The following is a 22997-nucleotide window of genomic DNA, read 5'->3' as shown; positions in this document are numbered from 1 at the left end:
TCTAACCTCAGGTCGATTTGCAACACTGCAGGTGGACAGGGAGGCCAGCCTGCCCTCCTTCATGCCAGGCACACTGGGGCCCCAGCTGTCGGCGGGCAGCTCTCTGGGGGGTGGGCTCAGGGCAGCCCCTCCCCGTGCCGTGTCATGAGGGCAGCTAGCGTGATGAGGTCCCACTTGAAGCTGTGACAGCTCAAGGACCACAGAGAACAGCAAGAGAGGCACAGAGCATAAAAACAGGGCGGACGTCAACCACGCTTCTGGAGCGCCACGCGCTTCTGGAGATGGGACACAGGCAAGCCGCCCTGCCTGCCGTTGTGAAGGACAGAGACAGACGGACAGGTATTGCCAGCTGTTCCTCCCCGGGCGTCACTGTCCACGGCCCTCAGAGCAGCCCTCCGGGTCTGGCTAGTCTCCTCACGTCATGTAAGAGTCGCAGTGTAAAGTCACTACTCAAGGCTCATCTTATAATATATTCTCTGGCTGCTCCCAGTGCCTGAATCTCTGGGTCTGGCCTTTGAGGGGCAGGAGGAAGGATCTGTGTGAGGCACATTCCCCGCCGGGACCACAGCCTGGAACACTTCCAGGGGGCAGAATCCCCACAGCAGAACAAAACACAAGACAACCGACTTCCCTGTCCTTTAGGGAGGAGAGGGGGACCTCAGGACACGGCCTCCCAGGAGACACGAGAGCCAGCAAATGTAGTCGTCAAGACTAGCTTTCCACGACAGCAGGGATCTGTTTCCACCTTTGTAACGACATCCTGCCCCGTGTGGCTATTTGATCCAGGCAGCCTCCCAGACCACACCCTCTCTTATCGCTTGCCTGGCACTGCCGAGACGGGCAAAAGCAGACAAGGGACGCGGCCCGGCAGGCCAGGCAGGCTGCACCCGAGCTCACAGGGTGGGAGGTGGTGCCTGTGAAGGCCCTCAGCAAAGCCCACCGGCGGAGGTGACGCGTCCCGCTGGAACCTCCCCGCTGGGCGTGTCCGAATCACTGCTCTCACAGCGCCTTCCTCTCACCGAGCCCACGGTGGGCTGGCAGGAGGACGCAGTCCACGGACCAGCTTCTCAAGGGACAAGGTCTGCTCCAGACTTAAAAGAGCCAGCAGAGGAGCAGACCCAGGGAAGAGGACGTGCCCGGAGCACGAGGCGCTTCACGTGGATCGGCTCAGCTGATCACACAGCAGCTCAAGGGCACGGCCACTGTTACCATCCCCGCTCCCACAAATGAGGGAGCCGGGGCTTCCAGAGGTGGGATGGTCTGGGTGAGACATCAGGAACCCCCAGCGTCCGCCCACATCAGCTCACCCCGTCAAACCCAGGAGGAAGGTCACGACCCGGCTCCTGGCTGCCGCCGTCGACCTGGGAATTCGGGCAGCCGCCGCGGATGGACACCACCTGAAGCTGCTGGTGGCTTCACTTTTAAATTAACCCGCTGGTAATCAGAGCGTCTCCGAGCAATGCCCCGTCCTGCACGGCTGCCCCGGGGTCCCGCCCACGCTGCCAACCCTGCAAGCACTGAGCCGACCGTGGAGGAGACCTGCCGGGTCCTGCGATCTGCACGCGGTGGAGACCACTCCACGCTCAGGCCGGCACCCTGCTCAGCAGCGGCTCACTCACCACCACTGCGGGTGGAGGGCGAGGAGGGGAGCAGTCAGGGGTGCCTCGCAGGAGGGGCTGTTGCTCACGCTGTCACCCTTTGGGCTGGCCTGTCTTCTGTGACCTTCAGGGAGTCCTCTGCAGCCCTGGCTGCCCGTCTGGGAAGCATACCTGGGCTCTGGCCCTCCCCGACGCAGGAAGGAGAAAACACACGGAAACCAGACCAGCCTTCTCCTGCCCCGGCACCCAGGCTCTCCCAGAGAAAATGGAAGTACTGTTTCCAGGGTCCCCTCTGGAAGATGCTCTTTCCCGCCCCTCCAAGGAAGGGTCATGGAGCTGATGAGGCCTTGGCCAAGATACTCTGCTTGTGTGAAGGAAACCGCGAAGATGATGGGAATCGCCTGGGTGTCTGTCAAAACAGGTGATCCTGGTCTCCACCCCACGCCCGCTGAGTGAGACCCTGGCAGGAGCAGGGCCAGGAGTTATCCGTCAACCCAGTGTCGCACGTGTTTGTCATCAGGGACGTTTGAGAAATTTAGAGCAGTGGTCCTCACAGCGTGGTCTCCAGACCACAGCACCAGCCGGGAACTTCTGAGACGTGCAGATCTTGGGCTCCACCCCAGACGGACTGGGACAGAAACCCCCCAGCTGTCTGTGCTCACACGAGCCGGCGGGTGATTTTGATGCAGGCGAACCTTGGTCACCACTGCCCCAGGGCAAATTTGAGGCAAGCCCGATTTCTGGCACTTAAACCACCTGTTCAAGGAAATCCAAACAGGAATCACCACACTGCCCCTCCTAGTGAGGGTTGCCTGGGCTGTGCTTGGATCCACAGGTAAGACAGTGATTACAGCAACTGCCCACCGGGCGCAGACACTGTGCCCACTACCTTATTTGGTTTAATCCTTAAAGCAAACCTCTGAGGCGCAGTGTCCTTTGCAGATGAGGAAAGGAGGGCAAGGGAGCGTAAGAAACTTGCCCCCAACTAGCAGAAAGTGGAGCTAGGCCTCAAGTCTGGGTTGTCTGCCTGCAAAGTCACGTCCCAACGGCGTCCCCTGCTCTGCCCGCACCGCAGGCGCCCGAGGTAAGAGGAGAGTGAATCCCCGCCTGTACCGGTCAGTTCCTGGAAACTCTGTCATCTCTCATCTTCAAGTCCGATGACTCCCCCAAGGAAGGACGGAGGCATCTTACGGCTTCCTTGGGGAAATAAGACAGCTCTGGCGCCGCACTCTTACGAGACCATCGTTACACTTCACAGAGCATCCACGCTTAGCGCTTTTTCAAATGGGAATGTGAGTACGATGGGGCATTTACTACACCACTGGGTGCTGACTGACCTATCCTTCTACCCCACCTGCTGCGAAGGCCGTGACTCAGCCTTCCTGCAAAGCCCAGGCTACATCACCTCCACTCCTGCCCCATAATCCCTCGGTTTACAGATCACAGTGCAGGAAACGTTATTCCTGCAGGACAGGGTCTGCCCACGTCACCGAGCCCAGCCCTCCACTCCGCCCCACCTCGGGAGCGCTGCGTCCTGAGGGCGCTGGTCGGGGAGGCTCCGCAAGGGGGGCTGCAGGGGGTCCGCCCGTCCTGACTCCACTCCACCTGCCTGTCCTGTTCTCTTCCAGCCCTGACTTGGGCACTGACCCCGCTGACTCAGGGAGGCCTGCGGGTGGCGGGAATGCGCGGACAAGGACAGAGACGAGGGGGCGTGTGGGGCGCTTTCCCCAAAGGTGCGTGCGGCTCAGCCGGCCGGCACCACGCACTGCGAGGGGCCCTGGGATGAAGGTTTCTGCTCCTTTCCACACACGGGAGAAAGAAAGAAGCCCAGAGAGGTGAGACGGCTTCCCCGAGACTGCACAGCGACCTGGTGGCTGAGTCACCCCAGAGCCTCCATGGAACCCACCCCAGGGGCACAGTCGCCCCCCGCGGAAGCCCCCTCCCCAACACACCTGTAAACACCAAACCAGGGCACATTTTTTCTGTTCCTTTTCAATGAAAAGCAGTGTTAACGTCTTGGTAGGCGCTCAGTAAGTCCTGAATCTGAATTAAGTCAAACAAACTGGTCCTTTCTGACTAATGAGACGGGGAGCTGGAGCACCAGGCAGCAGGGAACACGGAGAGCCCTGGACGTGGACCAGAGACCCTGGGCTTGAACCTCAGTCAACCCTCCATCCTAGTCCTGGTCAACATCGGTTTCCTTACCACGAGGGGGCGAGATGCACATCCTGTACATTTCACAGGCCCCGGAGGACGACCAGGTGAGGAGTCGGACGCTGGAGTCCGCAGCCGTCGCCTACAAGCGCCTACACGTGCCCAGTTCTGTCCCAAGCACCTTCTACCCCGGGACCCTCGCACGACTCTGCAGGAGGCCCTGGTGCTGCCGCCCTTCACATGGACGAGCGGGCAGCCAGAGAGGTCACACGACCCGCCCGGTCACGGGTCACGACGCAAACCCAGGCCGTCGGGCTCGGGGCCCCGCTCCCCTGCCCGCCGCAGACGCAGCCCCACAGGCTGACCTGCTGGCCGCGTCCTCCTCTGTCCCCGTGTCCAGCACACTGCTCAGGTTGTGCTCGGCCTGTGTCTCCTCGGGCACCTCCTCCAGCCCCTCCGCCGGCCGCACCGACAGGCGGTAGTTCTCCAGCTCAATCCTCTCCGGGGTGCCCCGCAGCCTCTTGGCGATGCTGGGCTCCTCCAGGCCGTTCACGCTCGGGCCTGCACGACAAGCAAGAAGCAAAGTTCTGGGATCAGCGACAGGGATGAGGGAAGGAACTGCTCCCTGGAAGGAGGGGCAGCTGTCCCACGAGGCCAGGGAGCCGGACACGGCAGCAGTCAACAAGGTCGGGCCCCGGAGAGCCCAGAGGTCTCTGGTGTGAGGGGGGCAGAAGACGAAAGACCCCACATCTGCCCTACAGGGACGCGACAGCCTGGGGAGCAGTGCACACCGGCCGGGGGGCAGGGGCAGGACTGGCCCTCAAGGGAAAGCAGCCTGTTGAGAAGGGAGTCCTCCCCGCTGCCCCACCCCCTCGGTCCAAGACCTGCTGCCCCCTGACAAGGTCCAGGACCCGCTGCTCCCAACTCCACATGGTCCAGGACCCAATGTCCCCACCCCCTCGGTCCAGGACCTGCTGCCCCACCCCATGGTCCAGGACCCAGTCGAAGTTCGGGCACTGCGTCTGGCTGGTCTACTGAGGTGTCCAGGTAAGCTGTTCTGCAGAGCTTCTCACACTGTGGGTTTGTCTATCTCATGTTCAGATTCACGGCAAGACTTTTTGTTCCACGGGAACACCTCGTGGGCGACTCTGGGCCCCTCCCACTGCACCCACGCAGGACAGTCAGGCCCCCTCGGTCCTGGCGACACAAGCTGGACGGCTTGGTTGAGCTGGTGCCCACCCACGTCTCTGTGGTAAAGAGACCTTTTCCCCTTTGTAATTAATAAGTAATCTGTGGGGTGATGTGGAGAGACCCTGGACTACCTGTTGCCAGAATACCGTCAGGGGGCTAAAGATCCACTGATGACCCTGCCTGGTCAATTATTGCTCTGGGAGGCCCACGATGGCGGTTTCTAGATTCTATCATTCCTTTGTGAAGAAATCTGAGGACTGGGCTTCCCTGGTGGTGCAGTGGTTAAGAATCTGCCTGCCAATGCAGGGGACACGGGTTCGAGCCCTGGTCCGGGAGGATCCCACGTGCCATGGAGCAACTAAGCCCGTGTGCCACAACTACTGAGCCTGTGCTCTAGAGCCCGCGAGCCACAACTACTGAGCCCTCGTGCCACAACTACTGAAGCCTGTGCGCCTAGAACCCGTGCTCCGCAACAAGAGAAGCCACCGCAATGAGAAGCCCGCGCACCACAACGAAGACCCAATGCAGCCATAAATAAATAGATAAATAGATAAATAAATAAATGAAAGAAAAAAAGGAAAGAAAGGAAGGAAGAAAGGAAGGAAGGAAGAAAGAAACCTGAGGCCCGCGATGGGCTCGTGGACTCTGAGGACTCAGGTGTCCGATGTCGCCGTCACGCGCCCCCCACCTCCCCCATCTCCATCGTTACCCTTCCTAACACACCTTGTGACCCCACGTTTGGGCAGAAGAGGCCCACCGACCACTTTCCTGTGTCCACTGTGACAGGACGTCACATGTGGTGCAGTCAGACAGACCCGCTGAGACAACGGACTCCCCCAGTGACCAGTTGAAGGACCTTAGGAAAATCACACGACCACTGAGAGCTCGCTTCCTGATCCGTGAACAAGGACAATCCCACGTCGTAGGGTTACTACGGGTACGAAGTGAATTACACACGCATGTACACGCGTTTGTGCAGGTGCCATCTCTGTGCCCCGTACACACTGCCTCCCTCTCCTACGAGTTAGGTGATACAGCTGAGGTCCAGGAACATCTTCACCACCGATCTGTACAAGTGTGTTGCATCCATCTGCCCTGGATTGCGAACGACAGTTACTGGACGCAGAAAGCCGGGAAGGGGCTCTGAGCACAGGGAGCACACAGGGAAGGCGCCCGGGCGGAGGGACGCAGGCACCGGGGCGGGGCGGGGCGGCGCACAGGGCCTTGCGTCCCTCCAGGGCAGGCGCCTGGCTTCACTGACGCTCTCGGCTCTAGGGACCGACACTAGGTTTAGCAGGTGAAGTCACACCAGCCAGTGTCAGGTGGTCTTAAGGCGAAGCCCAGAAGCCCCCTGATGAAGGGCTGAAGGACGGAGTGGGAACACTGATTTAGTAACTTTTGTGACGTGAGAGGTTGTGCAGAAAACGTCAGGAAGGCTGGCCCTTCTGTCGTGCGCATGTTCCGAACCTCGTCGTAAAATCATTAGAAATAACCCTGTGAAGGCAGGCAGTCACGGAATAAAGTCTCAGCGCATCTGCTGCAGTGACCAGGATCTCCCACCAAATGGCACCCTTCACATCACTAGAGAGTCTTCCTGAAAAGCAAGACCTGGGGCGTGTTCACTTACAAATGCAGGTAAACGTATCACCGTGGGGTCTGGGCACGAATCCTGTGCCGTGTGCACACATCTGCCCGTCCCAGTCTTGGTGCCCCGGGAGCCTCATTTTGGACACCCCCGGACTGTCCTTCAACACTGAGCTCAGGGCCCCCGAAGTGTGAGCTCTGATGCTGGACGAGGGCGTGTGGAAAATTAGGAAACATGTGGTCTCCAGGTGACAGCACGAAAGAGGCAGGGAGTACAGCAGGTGGACATGGTCTCGACAGTCTCCACACCTGCCCCCAGGCCCTCTGAGCGCACAGGCTCTAACCGTGGGGCCAGCCTTTCCCAACACCAGCCTTCCCGGCCTCCTTCTTTCTCCTCATCAAAACCCAGATCGATAAAGACAAGGCCAAGGGTCCCCGACCACAGTACCACTTGATTCTGTCCTTCCCATCGTGTATTTTTGACAACTGCCCTTAAACAGAAAGGGAAATAAATGGGTGGCAACTACCTGAGCACAGAGTTTTGGGGAACTCCATGAATCTGGAATGAAGACCAGTATTTCTTTTAGATGGTAGAAGAAAAACAGAGTAAGAACTGTCACTTCAGGGAAAACAACTCACATCATCAGTTCAGACTGAGCAATTTCAAGGTAGAGAAGGAACACTCATGGGAAGACCCCTGGGGGAAACGCACAGTGTCTGCCAGGAATTCCACGAGAACCTGGGGAAACAACGCAGGCGAAAACACTCTCTACGCCGAGCGTCGCAGGCCGGGCATGGCAGAGAAAGTCCTCACAGGGATGGTTCCAGGCGTGTAGAGGCCTCAGGGCTCGAGCACACACGCGGGACCACGGGAGCATGGAAAAGGGGCGCGTGGCCCACCCAGGGATCCAAGGAGGGCGCTCTGGAGGAACACGGAGGTAGGCGCCAGCTGTAAGGTAGGTAACAGTTTGCAAATGAGATCACCGAGGTTCAGAGGCAGTAAGTCAGCTGCCCAAGGTCACACAGCTGGTGAGCGGTGCGGCCAAGACCCGAGTCCCAGGAGCACAGCATCCGCTCAGAGGTCTGGCGTGCTGCCGCCAAGGCGCGTTTCCTTGGAGTCCTGCTCTGCCTTCCCCCGCAGGGGCGTCTTCACCACGATCTCCTCCCCACCGTGACCTTCATGACGAAGGGCAGGGACTCCATGGAAATGACCTGGAGCAGAGCATCTGGCGTCTGGGATGACATCCTGCCCTCCTCCCAGCGTCAATTCTCTGGAGTTTCCACAGGCTGCGTAGAGCAGGGGATCATCCAACTCCAAGCCCAGAGTCTGGGGCTTTGGGGAGGGGAAATGTTAATTTAATACTGGGTTTGGCCACAACCAACCAAAACGAAGCCAGAAACACTCAGGTCATTCACACGTCAGTCCCCACAGAGAGGAGGCTGTGGGCCGTGAAGCCTAAGACATTCCCACTGGAGACTCTGTAAAAGGCGGGAGGAGTGGAGTCACTCACTGGTCAGGCCCCAGGCCCCTCTGGTCTCCACCCACTTCCAGCGACCAGGGAAAGCAGGACGTTCCCTCAGGGCCGGGTCCCCATGGAGGCCGTTTTCCCAAAGGGAAGGTGGCACTCAGAGGATGCTCGGCAAGTACCCAAAACTCACCAACTGCCAAAATATGCTTAGCATTCCTGGGCCATAACCTTAAAATGTCATGGGAAATTAAAACAAACAAACAAAAAAAATCAACAAAATCAGCATCCTTGATTCTCTGTCCTGAGCAAAGGGCCATTTGCCAGATTAACTGGACGGTGATGATAAATTAAGACACTGAAGGAAGTAATGGTGGAGGAGGCCTTGGCAGTGGTTCTGACACCGTGACAGACAGAGGACCCCCACCGGCCGCCCCCGGGTCCTCGCTGTCTCGTCAGCTACGGAGGAGCCCAGGAGAGCAGAGGCTGCGGAAGGGCAGTCTGGAAAATCAGAGTGAACCAGCAGGGTCAGGCCAAGACCCCCGGCCTCTCCACGTCACATGCTTTTGATGCGGCAACACACAGGGGCTTCCCAGCTGAAAGTGGGACGAGGGATTTGGGATCATTCCTAGGCTGACTGTTCCCTAAGTCCAGGCAAGCAGATCTCAGGTCACTGGAGGCCAATTCCAGCTCCACAGACCAAAGGGAAACAGCTCCAGGATCTGGGTGGCACCCTAAATAAGAGAAAGGCTCTGAGCCTGAATGACGGGCCCTGCTCTGGGACAGTCACTGCCTGCGTGAGCTCCATACGTCATCCTCAAGGAAATATTTTCCTCATGGGAGAACCTGCTCTCAGCTGACGGACGAGCGCTGCCAAAGCCCTTGGCAACACGCGTGAAATCACCCTGGGGGAGAGGGCGCCTTCCTCACGAGGAGCCCCCGTCCTCACGGGGCTGCGAGGGGGTCCCTGCTGCAGTTCTGCAGCAATGCATGGCCACCCCAGGACAGGACCGCTGTCTGGACCAGAGACAGCTGCCTCTGTGGGGCACTGCCTTCGAGAGGGGCCCCGTGATGTGAGCTGCCCGGAGGCCCCGCAGCCAAGAACCAGCCTGGGGACCAGCCCACTCCTCTCACCTCACTTCCACTCAGCTGTCCGAGGAGCGGGTGGCCGCTCTGCTTGGGACCCCGTCACCGCTCCCGTCCAGCGGGACGGTGGGGTCTGGTGTCTGCGGGAGGAGGAGGAGGAGGAGGCCCACCGTGGGGGAAAGGCTCCCCGGGGCTGCTTCCAAGGCCTTCTCAGAAGGGCCCTGGGACAGCTGGTTTGGGCCTCAGCAGACTCTGCTGGGCCGGCCGCACGCCTGAGGCCTCGCACAGCGATTTCTCCCTCTGGAGGACACCGCACACTTCGCCAGCGCTTTGGTTCTGGAGGCCAAAGGAAGGAGTTTCCAAGCACTGCCTCGGTGAGGTGACTCCGGCCCCTGCACGTGGACCCTCCGACAGACTCTTCTGTGGTTTCCTGCTGGCAGGGGGTGGGGTTCACAGCATGCCCCGAGGTCACAGGACAGGAGGGTGTCAGATGCTCCTTTGCTCGGGAAGCAGGTGATGGAGGAACAGGGACGACCCGCTGAGTCAGGACTGTGACGTGGGCTGCACGCCCAGCCGCTGGGCGCTGCCAGCGCTATTACCGCCCAGGGTTCTGATGTCCACAGGCCCTAGGAGACCGGTCCCGGACGGCACCCGGGGCCGTGTGGCTGTGCAGCGAGGGACGGGATCGCTAACTGCCCCTCCACACCCACCGTCTCGTTGTCGTCCAGGGGGACCACGTGCTCACGTGGGGCACGGAGAAAAGCAGGTCACGCGGACGCGAGGGGGAGATACTGAATTACCAAGAGTCGGGCAGTGACCAAGAGGCCGAGGAGGGGAAACACAACAGAGACAAGTCAGAACTGTCCCAGGAAACCCACCAGGCGGGAGGGGGGAGCCTGCAGCCCGCAGAGTCCCCTCAGGAAGCTGAGGGGCTCGTCCATCGCCACAGCCCTTGGCTCCCTGTCTGCAGGATCCCAGGGAACTTTTGCTGTTACGTTAGTTTTCTAACGTTACGTGACTTTTGCCGCCATTAGTACAACATCTCCCAAAGGTGTCTTTTTGGCAGGTGGAAATCCTGGCACATGTCACTCAATCTGGTCAAGGCAAAGAGGTCTCTTTTAAGGCACGTACCCGAGTCTCCATAAAAAAAACACCTTACCAGGGCTTCGTGTAGCTCTCTTGATAACAGATCTTTCATGTGTTGAAATATCTCACAGATGAAACTCGACTTGACCCTTAACAGTCAGCTGGGTCACCCGCAGAACGGCCACCTCTCTGCTGTCGAAAGCGCTGGGGTCTGCTGTGTTTTCTCTTAAATCCCACAGAGCTGAGCTCTAGCTGCCATTCTGCTGTTCCCACCTGGCCGCCCACATCCACACACCTGTGCACACACGGGAGCCATGGGTGCGGCCGGCAGATCAGGAGGGTCCCTGCAGCTCAAGGTAAGGGACCTGTCCACCAGCCCACGCGTGGGGCTAGCCTCTGAAATCTTAATAAGAGGCAGGTAAAGATAAGGATGGCCCACAGGTCAGCCCAGCCTGGCCCTCTGCTCCTCCCGCTGCCTGCTGCTGCTGGCCCCCCTGCACCCCCAGGGCTCTAGCACGCCTTCATCACACCATCCACCTCCTGAGCGCACCCCAAACTGGAGGGTCCGCTGCAGAGGGCTCTCCCGGCCTTCTGTGGTTCTGGTGCCGTCAGCGTGGCAGAGCAGGTGTTCGGTAAAGCGTCTTGAATAAACAATCAAGACGGAAGGTCTCAGCCTGTATCTGAACCTACAGCAACACTTCACTATACTTTTAAGGAATTGGTTGGACATAATCTGGTCTCGGTTTCCTCATCTTGACACACTACACTGAGGGCCTCTGCGTGTCTCAAGGAGCTCGATGCTGTTCCAGGCCCCAAGAAGAGGCAGGAACACCACCTCTGTGAAGACAGTAGCCGTTCCCTTAGCACCCGGGACAGAGAAATTCCTATAGAGATGCCAACGTCCTACAAGACTCCACGGAGGAAGGCTCTGAAAAGACACCATCTCAAACGACCTGATGTCCTAAAAGCATGTCCTCGCTTCACCGTGGAGAGCAGCTGAGCTCCAGGGAGCATCTCGCTCACTGGAAGACCAGACCCATACGAGCACGCAGAGGGGAGAGGTGGGAAGGCAGAGAAGGACCACGAGTCTGCCCGCCAGGCACTGCAAGATGATGAGCTTTTCCCAAGGTGCGCATTTAGACTGCACCCCTCCCCTCCGGGGCACTTCAGTCCAGAGTGCGTCCCAAGCTGGCTGCGAGGGGCTCTCGGGGGGCCAGCTGCACAGCCCCAGAGCTGGCTTGGCCTCTGAGCCGTGGAAGGTGGGAAGCGAGGCCCTGCCCATAATCCAACGATCAACAGGGACAAACCCACCTCACGACTGAAAGGCCCTCTGCTCTGCGACAGGCTCCTTCCAAAGACAGCATCTCCGCCAACCGCCTCCCCTCAGGCACCGTAGATCTGTTGTGGGAAGGGAGCCAAGCTCCTCCGGCAATGCCCACAAGCGCCACCTGAGGCGCACCTCGGCCCCGTCACACCTGCGCTCTTATCTGTCAGCCGGTCCCTGAGACGTCCGTCCGGGCGTGGGGGCTTGCACGGCTGGTGCTGGGAGTTCAGAGCCCTCTCCAGCGGCCAGCCGGGCACCCACGAAGCACTGTCCCTGTGCTGACTCCAGGCCGGGAGGTGGCTCGGAGCCCCTGGGGGCTTGTGAGGAGCCACACCGTCCCTAGGCCCACGTGTAACCCTAGCTCTGCCTAAGAGAAGCTATAATCCTGCCCAGTCCTCTGACTCTCACGTGGGTGCTGAAGTTCAGCTTAATGTCAACCTATCCAGGACTGCTTTTCTTCCGTTGCTACAGTGAAGAGCCCCCAGGGTGTCGTGGAGTTAGCAGGTGACCTCACAGCCCATCCACGCAGGCTGAGGAACAAGCAAGGCCAAATTTAGCCAAGCCCTGCAGAGATTCAACGCCCACTGTCAGGACCAGACACGGCCAGCCCTCCTCACTGTTCTGTTTCCCCAAATCTCTGCTGGCTGAGAACACATCCCAGCAGGCCGTCCGGTCCTAACCCCCCCAGGATGCATCGCCCAGTCAGCAGAAATAACCCTAACTCACTCTCACTCTGATTATGCCAGCATTTTCTGGAATCTCCACCAATGATCGTAGTTGATATTCCTGTAATCCTTTTAAATAAACGAGTTTCCACACGTTTCAGCTTATTTGCTCTTGACAACAACCTTATGAAGTAGAGCAGCAGGGAGCCTTTTTTCCATGTTATGGTCTTAATAGATGGGGAAACTGAGGCTCAGAGAGATGAATGACCGAAGACAGCAAGGATAACAGGCTGCATCTTCTCTTCAATATCTGTGCTTGTTCCCTTTAGACCCAGCTCTGCTCTCCGAGGCTGTGGTCACCTCAGAAGCTGAGCACATTCTGCGGCGCAGGGCGATTCACTGTGGTTCAGGAAAATGGACTCCTGTTCTAAAACACTTCCTCGGCGTCTGACAGCACACACAGTACCGGCACGGCTGCCGACGTGTACACGGCGTCACACGCTGGGAGGCGTGTGCCCACAACCTAACAGGGGCGGGCAGGCCACTGCTGTCCAGTGTGGTCTGTATCACTTGCTTAGTCCTCATGCACTCTCTTCCCTGGTCTCCTACAGGGAACAATCAAATGGAGGCTAATTTTACATTTAGGGCCTGTCCCTACTTCTCCTGACTTTAGTCTAGAATGGTGGTGGTCAACCAGGAGATCTTTTCCTCTGGGGTCACCTGGCAATGTCACAACCTGGGAAGGGGGGTGTCCTGAGACCCAGTGGGACGAGGCCAGGGATACCGCAAACAGCCAACAACGCACAACAAAGAACTATCCGTCCAAACGTCAACAGTGCTGAGCCCGAGAGCCCTGCCTGGAAATCACAGCAGACTATCTCCCACCTCTCACTGATCAGGCCAACCAGCACACCAGATGCTGGACCGCGGCCCAGTGGGCAAGGTCATTAGGACAGAGCAGTGGTGCTGCCACCAGAGTGAGACGTCCTGAACCTCGGGGGGCAGCGCGTGGAGGGCCCGTCGGGAAGGGCCGTGTGGGGCACACAGTCCGCGTGCCAGGCGGACGTGCCCCGCCCTTCACTGTCCTTCGGTACAGAGCAGTCTCTCTCTCACGGAGGTGCTGCCCGGCCCGCCGTCCCCCGTCCACCCGCCCGGCCCTCCGGCGTGGGGCCTGGGGACAGAGGCCAGGTGCTGGAGGCTGACAGGTACGTCGGAAGGCCCGCTCACTAAATCCAGGGAGAAAAGCAGACGTGGAAACACGACGGGGAAAAACACTGCTTCTTTCTCCGTGTCCCCAACTCTTTTCTTTTTCCATTTTCCAAAAAAGATCCTGTGTGAGCTCGCAGGGCCCGTCATGACACGCCTGCCCGAGGCTGGGCCTGGACATGCTCAGGCCTCCCGAGCTGCTTCTGTGCCCAACCCAAGTTGATCCAACACGGCAGAGCCCAAAATGCTCACCGCAGTGACATGCACGCTTAGCCTGGATTTAAGCGTCATTTTACGTGAGTGGAGTCTGGAGCGGCCCAAACTCCGACAGGTAAGAATGTCCGTGTTTAACTCCTGTCACGGGTGATTCTGCTCAAAGTGTCAGGACAGAAAGAGGCAGGCCCTAATCTCTCCCTCTCCTCTGCCAACCCCACCCAGGGCCAAGCCAGGCAACTGCTGCGAATGGCAGCTGCAAAGCCTCAGTAGTAAGAGAAGGAAACCGTCAGCTCCACCATCCCCGGGGCCTCTTAGAGAAGTGTGATAAAATGCGAGCGTAGAGGAGAAATAAGCAACAGGCGTACAAGTCAGAAGTAGCGAGACTGTTGCCCGAGAGCAGCACTGAACATCGTCCCGGGGCACAAGCCTGGCTCCTCCAGACTGACAGGGAGGTTCCATGTGGAGGGACATCTTAATAGCACGACTTTAGGCTTGGTATCGTTTGAACTGATCAAAGAGTGCTGACACGGAGAAAATGAAAAGCAGTCGATTCAACATCATTATTCTCCTCCTCCGTCTCTTCTGATCTCCCCCTTCACACACCAATGATGAAACCCTTTGCTCTCGAATCTACCCTCTTTGCAAAGGCACATTCCCAGCCCTGGGGGTCACCGCTAAAAATCTGGGGACACGTATTTCCCGGAAATAACCAAATGCACATTCACGGATGACACGGGCGTTCGTGCGTGTTTTTAGAAAGTCATCTTGGTGGAGCCGACACGCAGCTCTCTTCACGCTGCCCCGTGCGGACAAGCTGAGGCTGGAGGACAAGGGAGTGGAGGGGGTGGCACTGTGCGCGTCCTGTACAGACTCCACCCGCCCCTGCCCGGGTCAGTCACGGGGCCTCGATCCAGTCTGCAAAATGCTACCTTCCTCACAGCCTACGGTGTGATTAGATGAGGGATGCGCACACAGAAGGCGTCTGGACAGTGCCTGGCACACAGTAAGTGCTACACGCTAGCTGTACCCCATAACGCGTCTTCCTGAGTCGTTCTCTATGAGCTCGTGTGACATCAGCCCCAAGGGCAGATTCACCAGTATAAACGCTTGGGGGAGACTGACGGCAGTGAGCACACTTCGAGTTTCACTGCCTATTTCTATCTGAGGGCGACTCCAGCAGAGGCGGGGGCTCTCCCGGTTGTAAACACGACGGCCCCTTGGCGTGGTATTTGCAGCCACCCAGAGCACGGCTGTCAGCTCTCAGCAGCCCCCGAGGGCAGCAAGACTCTGGCCCTTCCTGCAGGCAGCTGGCCAAGCCCCGTCGCCCCAGGGCCCAGAGCCTCCACTGGGGCTGCCTTCCCCGCACCCGGATCCCTGTGTTCCTGGGTCTCCAGCAACGCTGATGCCCCACTGAAGGCAGGCAGGGAGCTGGTTCAGGGTAATTCACAGGAGACAGAACCTAGGGCAGAGCCTTCTCTTCTAGAGGAAGAACGTACTAACCCAGGTAAGTCTGCTGGTGGCAAATGGTGGGAGGGAAATTTTACAGCTGGTCTCTCCAGCCTGGTCTTTCTAGATCCTGACTCAGTTCTAGAAAACAGGGGAACAAGAATAAACAGGCTATTATAACCGTATTGTGACAACATCAGCTGTTCTCCTTCGGCACCAGGTTGAGCTCAGGCGTCTTACAGACTCTCTGCCCTCAGGTCCCTAATCACACTTCTTAGGGCTGATCTCTGAGCAGCCACAAAGTACCAGGAGGATCACACTCTCAGGAACTCACTTCCACTGATGACCGGCTTTATTACCTTGGAAGAACACGAGAACTGAATGAAAACATGTTTATTGAGGCCTCTGCACTGAAACAGCCCCGATTTTGTCGTGTGTTTGAGGCCCAGGTCCTTCCAGAGCCCCGACCCCCGTCTGGCAGCACAGGTCTGCAGGGGCCCCCAGTAGGGCCAAGCTTTCTTGGGGAGTCAGCTGTGATGGAGGCCCAGTCACACCAGGACCCGGGGCGCAGGAACCGCAGAGAAGCAAGCAGGTGCCTGAATTGCAGGGCCCGAGCTCTGCTGGTGACCGGAGCCCCTTAACATAAAATAACCACCAAAGACCTACAATTCCAGGCAAGGACACTATGAAACAACAGTGACACAGTGGAAATAACCCTGACATTTTACAGAAGTACAGAATAGGAACTCATACTAGGGACAGTTTCATACGATTAATGCACAGTCACGGCGAGCTGGTGAGTACAGAAATAGAGGTAAAGAACATGTAAGAGGCAACAGAAATTCTGACTCAATTTTAAGGATTTTTCTAGCAATCACTAGCATGGCCCCAGGAGCCTGTTCTTAGTAGGCAGAGGTGGGGCCCCGGACCCCCTTCTGCCGGAAGGTATCCCCAAACTGCCCTTTATGCCAACGCCCCTCTGTGAGTGATGGGGGCAGTCTGACCTCACCTGTGGACACCATCAAGGGCGAGGTCAGGTTTGCTTGGCTTGGGTGCAGGGGCGACTCAACCTCTCACTCACTGTCCTTCTTGGAGCAAAGCCTCGCCTCCCCCATCCCCTGCCCCCAGAGCAACTGTGGAGCAAGAGGCGTTACCCCAGCACACACGCCTTCTCCCCGCAGGCCCTTAGGATGGATCTACTTGCTGGCACTTGCTGGATGCTTGGCTGGATCTGAGGTGCCAGGTAAGGCCTGGTTTTGGAGTCTGGGTGAGGTTGCAGAGCTCTGTGAAAGGGCCTGGCGTTCAGGGAGGAGTCTTCCCAAAGCTGTCTGCTGGCTATTACACCCCAGCAAGGCCCGAGCTGGGGCTTGTCTTCAGTGGGTCCCTCAGGGGACAGGACGGGAACAGAGGGCAGCCCATTCTCACTGCTTCCTGCGCCCCCGTTGCACGCAGGAGCCCTCCTGGGCAGTGTCCCAGTGAGGAAAGGGCCAGGGAACAGATGAGAAAAAAAGAGAATGGGCTTCAAGTTTCAGAAAGAAACTCGACCCAAAGGGAGCTCTCCAGGGTCTTCAGCCCGACTCTTTTCTCTCCCAGCCTTCTGCAGGGCCCAGGGACAGACCCGACTGACTTATTTCAGAGAAGGGGGAAGGTGGCGAGCAGGCCGGGAGAGGCAGGCGCTCTCCCTGCCGGGACCAATTCCCAACCCAGTGATGGTGCTGTGGCCGCGCAGGGACCCAAGGGGACCGCCGGGTGGAGGCGAGGCCGGGAGGCCACTTCACACCAGGCCGCCATCGCCTAGAGCACGGCGGGCGCAGACTGGCGCTGAGCGCCCCCCTCCGACGTGCCCTCTCCTGGCCCCATTCAGCACCCAAACGGCTGTGCCCCTGTGGTCAGAGGGCCGGCCGGCACCAGAGGCCCCGCTGCCAAGGTCACAGTGTGTGTGAGAAGGGGGCTCAGCCCTCCAGGCTCGAGCAGCCAAGCAGAACTGGACCCCCTGCCTCTGTGTCCAGGTCACAGAAACAGACAGAGCTGGGAGGACAGAGCAAGGACCGTCCCTGACGCCAGGCGAAAGCCTCAAGGCAGCGAAGAGGCGCCCAAGCGCTCCGGTCCCCACGGCACCAGCTAGTCGGAAAGAGGAGGGCACGGCCCGGGCTCAGGCAGAGGCAGGCTCCACGGAGAGCTTTTTCCTTCACCTGCTCCCGCCTCAGGGCCCGCATGCGGGATGATGGAATGGGGGACACAGGTGGCATCTTCCTCCACGCAAGGAAGCAAAATGTCTTCCACCACGCCCCCCCCCCCAAAACAGGGGCCCTTCCGCTAATGGGAACCTGTATTTTAGGTATAAACACCCTGTTTCCCCATTTTAATACACCTACATTCTCTCCCGAGCCCAGCCCAGGAGGGAGAATCCTGAGGCACCGTGGTTTCACGCCCACTCCTGAGACCTGCCTGAGCGACCCCTCCCCACCCTCCAATCAGGAAAAAGGGGGGGGAAAAGAAATACTCAGAAACCTGAAGATTGTTTGGAATTTATTCTCTTAAATAAGAACGGTAACACTTGTTAAAAAAAATTAAAAGCACAACACCTTAGTTTCACAATAACGGAAAAACAAAGTTACACAATTAAATAAAAACAACTCACAAAGAAACACACCAAAACGCACAACAGCACAGGTTAGAGACGAAGGCAAAGGCGAGGCTTCACGGCAGGAAGGCCGGAGACGGACAGGCACACCGTCCCTGGCACAGCTCTGGCCTCCGTACCACGCCTGGGGACCCGCCTGCTGCCTGCCTCCGCCCTCCACCCCAAGCTTAACGGATCAGGAAAAGTGGGTGCAGAACCCCTTAACTCACTGGCCAGGCCTTCAAGGCCATGCTGAGGCCCCTTTCAGGAGAGACTAAGGATTCCACTGTCCCACAGACACACTAAACACCAAGAGACAGCAGGGAGCTGTGCTAACAGACCCGCACCTGGAAGCGACGCGGTCCCCTGGGGTTCCCGAGCGAGAGCCCTGCTCCCTGCTTTGTCTAAGTCCCCTTTCTGGGGTGGAGAGTGTGCACTGATCATGTCCGGGGACACTTGCCCCCGGTGCCCACCTCCCCCGGGCGCCTGGCTGTTCTGCTCTCCCCAGAGCCCGATGGGAACACTAAGCCAGGTCAGTGGCACGGTCCCCAGTGTAAGCCAGAGCCAAGGGACAAGAAGCTTGGGGAGGCTTCACTAGTATTGTTATTACCACTTAGGACACAACGTATAAACGTGTACTTGTAGATATGAAACTAAGCCAGCGCAAACACATGTGTGTATATATATAAGTGTTCACACATCACCGTCTACTTGGACTCTTGGGGTGGGGTTGGACAGTGAAGCTGGATTCGGAATTCTCTTTGCTTTTCTAATAGTTTTTCCAGAAATGCCTATAAGGGAAGAGGGCTTGGGAAGCAGTGGGAAAATCTCGTAACTTCCTCCTGACGGCAGGAACCCAGGATTGTACCGCGCATGGCTATTCTAGCTGGTGTGGGAAATGCCTGCATTTCCTAATGGCTCATTCAGCGTCCAAACTATGGAACCCCAGGGTGACCGTGCAAGTGTGTCTGGGGACGCGGCATGCACCAGCCACAGCGAGGCAGCCTTTTATGTTAAGATCATCTTTCCGTAAGACGACAATGAAGCCTTTCTCCCATCCCATGTCTGTCACCTGTACTGGAAGCAAAGCTCTTCTGTTCCCTATGATACCCCATGCCTGTACGCTTCAGTTCTGGTTACCCACTATGTGAGGTGTAAAGGGGATTCCTCTGGATGAAAAAAGGATCTAAAAACCTTCAACTGAGGGTCTTGTATTCAGGGGCAAAACATCCCACTGGGGGTTTTCTTTCTCTGCCTGTTGTTATCCAAATGTTTCCTCAAGTCAGGGCAGGTACTATGAGGCCAGGGTAAGAAAATCTGAGCCAGGTCCACTGACCTGCAGCACTAAATATAAGAAGCTTGGAAACAAAGCACTTACTGATTTTGAGAACAGCAAAGAGGGTTTCTACATTAAAAGCACATTACAAACAAAGATGCTAAATCAGGCAGCAGCCGCAGGCCAGGGGCCCAGAGACAGATGACGCCGGCCCAGGTTCTAACTCGCGGGTTGTGTCTGTTTTTGTGGCAACAGCAGTCAATTTGGCGTAAGAGGAGGAGAACATAAGGGAAAAGAGGGAAATGCCACAGACGAAAGGGGGGCGCAGAGCAGTGCCAACCACAGTCACGGCTCCTCCCGACCAGCGGCCTGGGGGACGCGGATCTGGGGCGTGAACCGCGCTCCGCGTACGACTCGCTCTGCTCAGAGTGCAGCCCAGCGGACGTGCCCGGAACCTGCCTGACCGCTGCCGTCCGCAACACACTTCCTGAAGCCCCGAAACACCTGAGTTTTTCTGAAGCTTTTCAAAAGGAAGTTCTGGTTAACCAATCAAAGCTCTAGTTTGGGATTTAAAGAAGGAAATCCTTACTAAAGGAGAAAACGAAATCAATTTCCTGCCAACTGTAACATACACCCGTGATCCTGCTCCTCGTCTGTGAAGGGAAAGTGCTGCTGCTCTGGGGCACGTCCACACTCGGAGCCGCGCTCTCGGAAAGCTCGGGCCTCCAGAGGCAGGTACTCACTGGACCCCAGCGGCCCCGGGTGCTGGCCTCGCCACTGCCCACAGGGCACCTCCACCTGGGCTTCACATCTTGAACCCCTCAGGCTGTGACAGGCGCATCACCTTCAGAATCAAGAAGGTCCTCAGGACTTTGATCCTGTCACCACAACCCCAGCTCTCATCTTCTCTCCCTGCTTCACAGAATGTTCCTCTTCTCTATGGAACCCTTAATTCTCCACAGCTCCTAAAAACCTGAAGCCCACTATGCTTTCAAAGCAGGCAGTCAGATGGCAAACTGAACCGGACAGAGTGCACGACCTTGGCTCAGGAATGGCCTGACCTCCACTGGCTTCGCTCTTCTTCAGATGCCCACAAAGAGAGCCGAACGTCTTAGATGTCTGCTGAGCACCCAGGTGGTTCTCACCTGCTCAAAGGCACACGCCCTGTCTCTACCAGCTCCCCTGTTGCAAGGGCCATCAGCACTTCTTGAAAAAGACAGATTATAAAGGGGCTCAAGGGGTACCAAGTCATTCGTAGCTTAAACATGGCTATAAAATATTGGTCCAATCTGCAGGGCACTTAAAAACTTGCCTAGATTTTATCAGGGCACACGTAGTAGCAGAAGCTGAGTTCACCTAAGCTCCAGTCACTGCACCCGGGGGCACCGCCCAGCGTCTGGGACACCCTCCTGCCCCAGGGCAACACCACGGGGCCTGCGTCAGTTCCGGAGCACGGGCGAAGGAGCAACTCTGCTAACCTCCCATTTGAAGGCTGAGTGGATAATTTTTCTCTTCTCCCATTTTGGAAATTCCACTACCAACTCCCTCTCCATAGTTTCAGGCCTTAGCTGATAATCTTTAGTTTTCAATATGGTGATTTCTGTGAGTTTGTAAACGGCTGCTTGAGACCTATTTGCTCTGAAGAGAAGAAACTTGTGACAGGTGAAAACAGGGCCCTGACGACTTCCTCTCCGACTGGCTACAGTGACCGTGGGCTGTGACCTGTCGGGGCTGCGCAGGGCATCGGGACCACCCACGTCTATGGAACTGTGGACACACGTCACAGGCTGGTTCGGCAGGGAGTAGGGAGAGGCGATTTTAAGGGAAAAAACACAACTCTTCACAAGAAGTCTGGTGCCCATGAGCCCTTCCTCCTCCTGACATTCGAGACCAGAATAAATGTGTTTTTAGATGTGGGATGGTGGCACTCACCTCCTGACACAGGAAGCGGTTAGCGAAAGAGGGACCAATTAGGGCCTGGTCCTCGTTAGGAGTTCAAATGCCCTAAAATGACCAGGACAGGGCATGTCCTGCAGTGGTTACAGGTGAGGTGGGAGAGCAGAGGCAGCTCACCTAGACACCTGAGCAGGGAAGAGGAAGGAGGCTGTCCAGTTCAGGGGGACACACATTCAGACCTTGGGGCCTTTTCACAATTCCACGCTCTATCCAAGGAGTCCACAGCGAGGGACTACAAGAAGGCCCTGCTGCCCTGGGTCATCACTTGGGTCAGTGCTAAAAGCAGCCTGTTTTGAACTCCTGTTCCCTAGACAGGGCCTGGGCCAACCCTCCGAGGTATCTGATGGATGTGGGCAGGTCCCAGGACTCCAGCAATAAAAATTTGAGATTCTGAATAGACGGTACCGAAGCCTGGGTGACACCGCTCACCAGACGGCGCCCCTACTGGCTCATGGTCGGCCAGTGAAACTCCCCTCTGATTTGTACCAGCACCTCCGACAGGCCATAGAGAAAGGGGACTCCGAATGCAAGCAGCTGGCACATGAAAAAGGAGTCCAGAGGGTTTTGGGCCACCTGATGCCCAATTGAAGAAATGTTGCTTTGGAGGTGCTGGCTCATCCCCTTGGCCTTGTCACAGAGGCCGAGAGAGTGACGCGCCACCCAGCCAAACAAGGAAGTGAGGCTACCTGGAGTTCTCTCGGCAGGGCTGGCACTGGTGCTGGGCCGTCCGTTGGTGTCTGCAGTGGGGCCGTCCTGCAGGGGTCCCCTGGCCTCCTAGGAAAATCCACAAGAAGAGGAAGAGTGACTGAGTGAAGCACCCACATCTCAGGAGACAATGACGTCTGGCTGCCAGTCTGCTGCCCTCACCAGGAAACCCAGAGCTGCGCCAGGGCACACTTCATGCGGGAGTCGCAGGCACCTCACGTCCCTTCCCCCACAGGCTCTCTGCAGTCCGCAGAGGCCCTCCTGGAAGCATCAGTCAACTGCACGCCCACAGGGCAACACCACAGAGCGGAGAGAGTACACAGCTCACTTGGAAAGACAGATGTGGGAGCTGATTACACTCACTTTTTTTTTTTTTAAAAAAGAAGGTTCTTAGATAAGTAATTCCCAGAATATAGAAAGTTCAAGGAATTGGCTGCAGAGCATTTATTTCTAGTCAAGTCCTTTTCCGGTGTCCTCCTCTCAGGAAACGTGAGATTTTCAAAGGCAAAAGGCTTTTTTTACACAGTAAGCAGAAGAGAAGGTCTGACATGGTCTTCCAAATCCAACTCAGGTGGTCCTGGAACATTACCTTACTGAAACCCAACATTAGATTAGGCTTGAAAAGATGCTCCCTCCCCATACCGGACTGTGACCATCTCTCAGGCCCTCCCACTCACAGGAAAGGCAATGCAGTGGCCGTTCAGGGCCTGCTGGCCACACCCTGACCTGTCACCGCACTGAAACAGCACCTGCTGCCCCCCCGCCCCCTGTGGCCGATCAGCATTACCTTTCCAGACAGAGGGGCCACTGCTGGTCTCTTCCTCTGTACAGGCCCGGACAGCCGGTAACAGTAGTGTGGTTTGCAGTAGAATTTACCTGCAGGCAGCAAGGGGCAGGGGAAAGAGGGTGAGCAAGTCTCTGAAATTCCCAGCTTGACCCCTGGTCTTGGCACGGTCGTCCGCTCGCCCCGGCACCGGCCTTCCCCAGGCCCAGGCTTCTTGTCCAGGGAGGCCAGGCCCTCCTCTCCCCTGTGCCCGGATGTGTGGAGGCCACGGAGCCATCACCCAATCAGGGCCCAGAGCAAAGACCGAAGCCTGCACGGCAGGGCCAGCAAACAAAGTGGCAGTGTGTGCAGAACAAAGATGTGGTCACATGAAGAGCCAGAGGAGCATTTCTGGGGAAACCAAGAATGAACACAAGCGGTGGTGGCCTGAAGGCCGCCAGGGGTGGGGCGGGACTGAACATGAACCCGCTGGGGCCCTCCTGCTGCCCTTCTGGCAAGTACCCGTGAGCCAGCGTGGGTCGAACTGCAGCTCTGACCCACAGTGGGTCAGGATCAGCATTAAAAACAACGCAAAACAAACCAAAAATCCTACAATGCACTATGACTAAAACAAAACAGAATAAAGCCTAAT

The 22997-nt window shown here is 57.4% G+C and overlaps 1 protein-coding gene across 13 annotated transcripts in view; it reads right to left on the bottom strand.

Annotated features, from left to right (window-relative positions):
- MICAL3 (microtubule associated monooxygenase, calponin and LIM domain containing 3) overlaps positions 1 to 22997 on the bottom strand; it is a 177055-nt gene that overhangs the window by 38497 nt on the left and 115561 nt on the right. For all 13 annotated transcript variants that reach the window (XM_068560337.1, XM_068560327.1, XM_068560323.1 and 10 more), the window contains 3 exons: positions 22370 to 22458; positions 21564 to 21651; positions 4118 to 4313 (listed from right to left, as the gene is read on the bottom strand). In XM_068560337.1, coding sequence (XP_068416438.1) covers positions 4118 to 4313; positions 21564 to 21651; positions 22370 to 22458 — 373 coding nt within the window. The remainder of the gene's footprint in view (positions 1 to 4117; positions 4314 to 21563; positions 21652 to 22369; positions 22459 to 22997) is intronic.

The sequence above is a fragment of the Eschrichtius robustus genome, chromosome 13 (genome assembly GCF_028021215.1).
Source record: "Eschrichtius robustus isolate mEscRob2 chromosome 13, mEscRob2.pri, whole genome shotgun sequence".
Taxonomy (NCBI): Eukaryota; Metazoa; Chordata; class Mammalia; order Artiodactyla; family Eschrichtiidae; genus Eschrichtius; species Eschrichtius robustus.
Note: the sequence above shows the minus strand (reverse complement) of the source record. Positions and strands in the feature narration are given on the sequence as shown.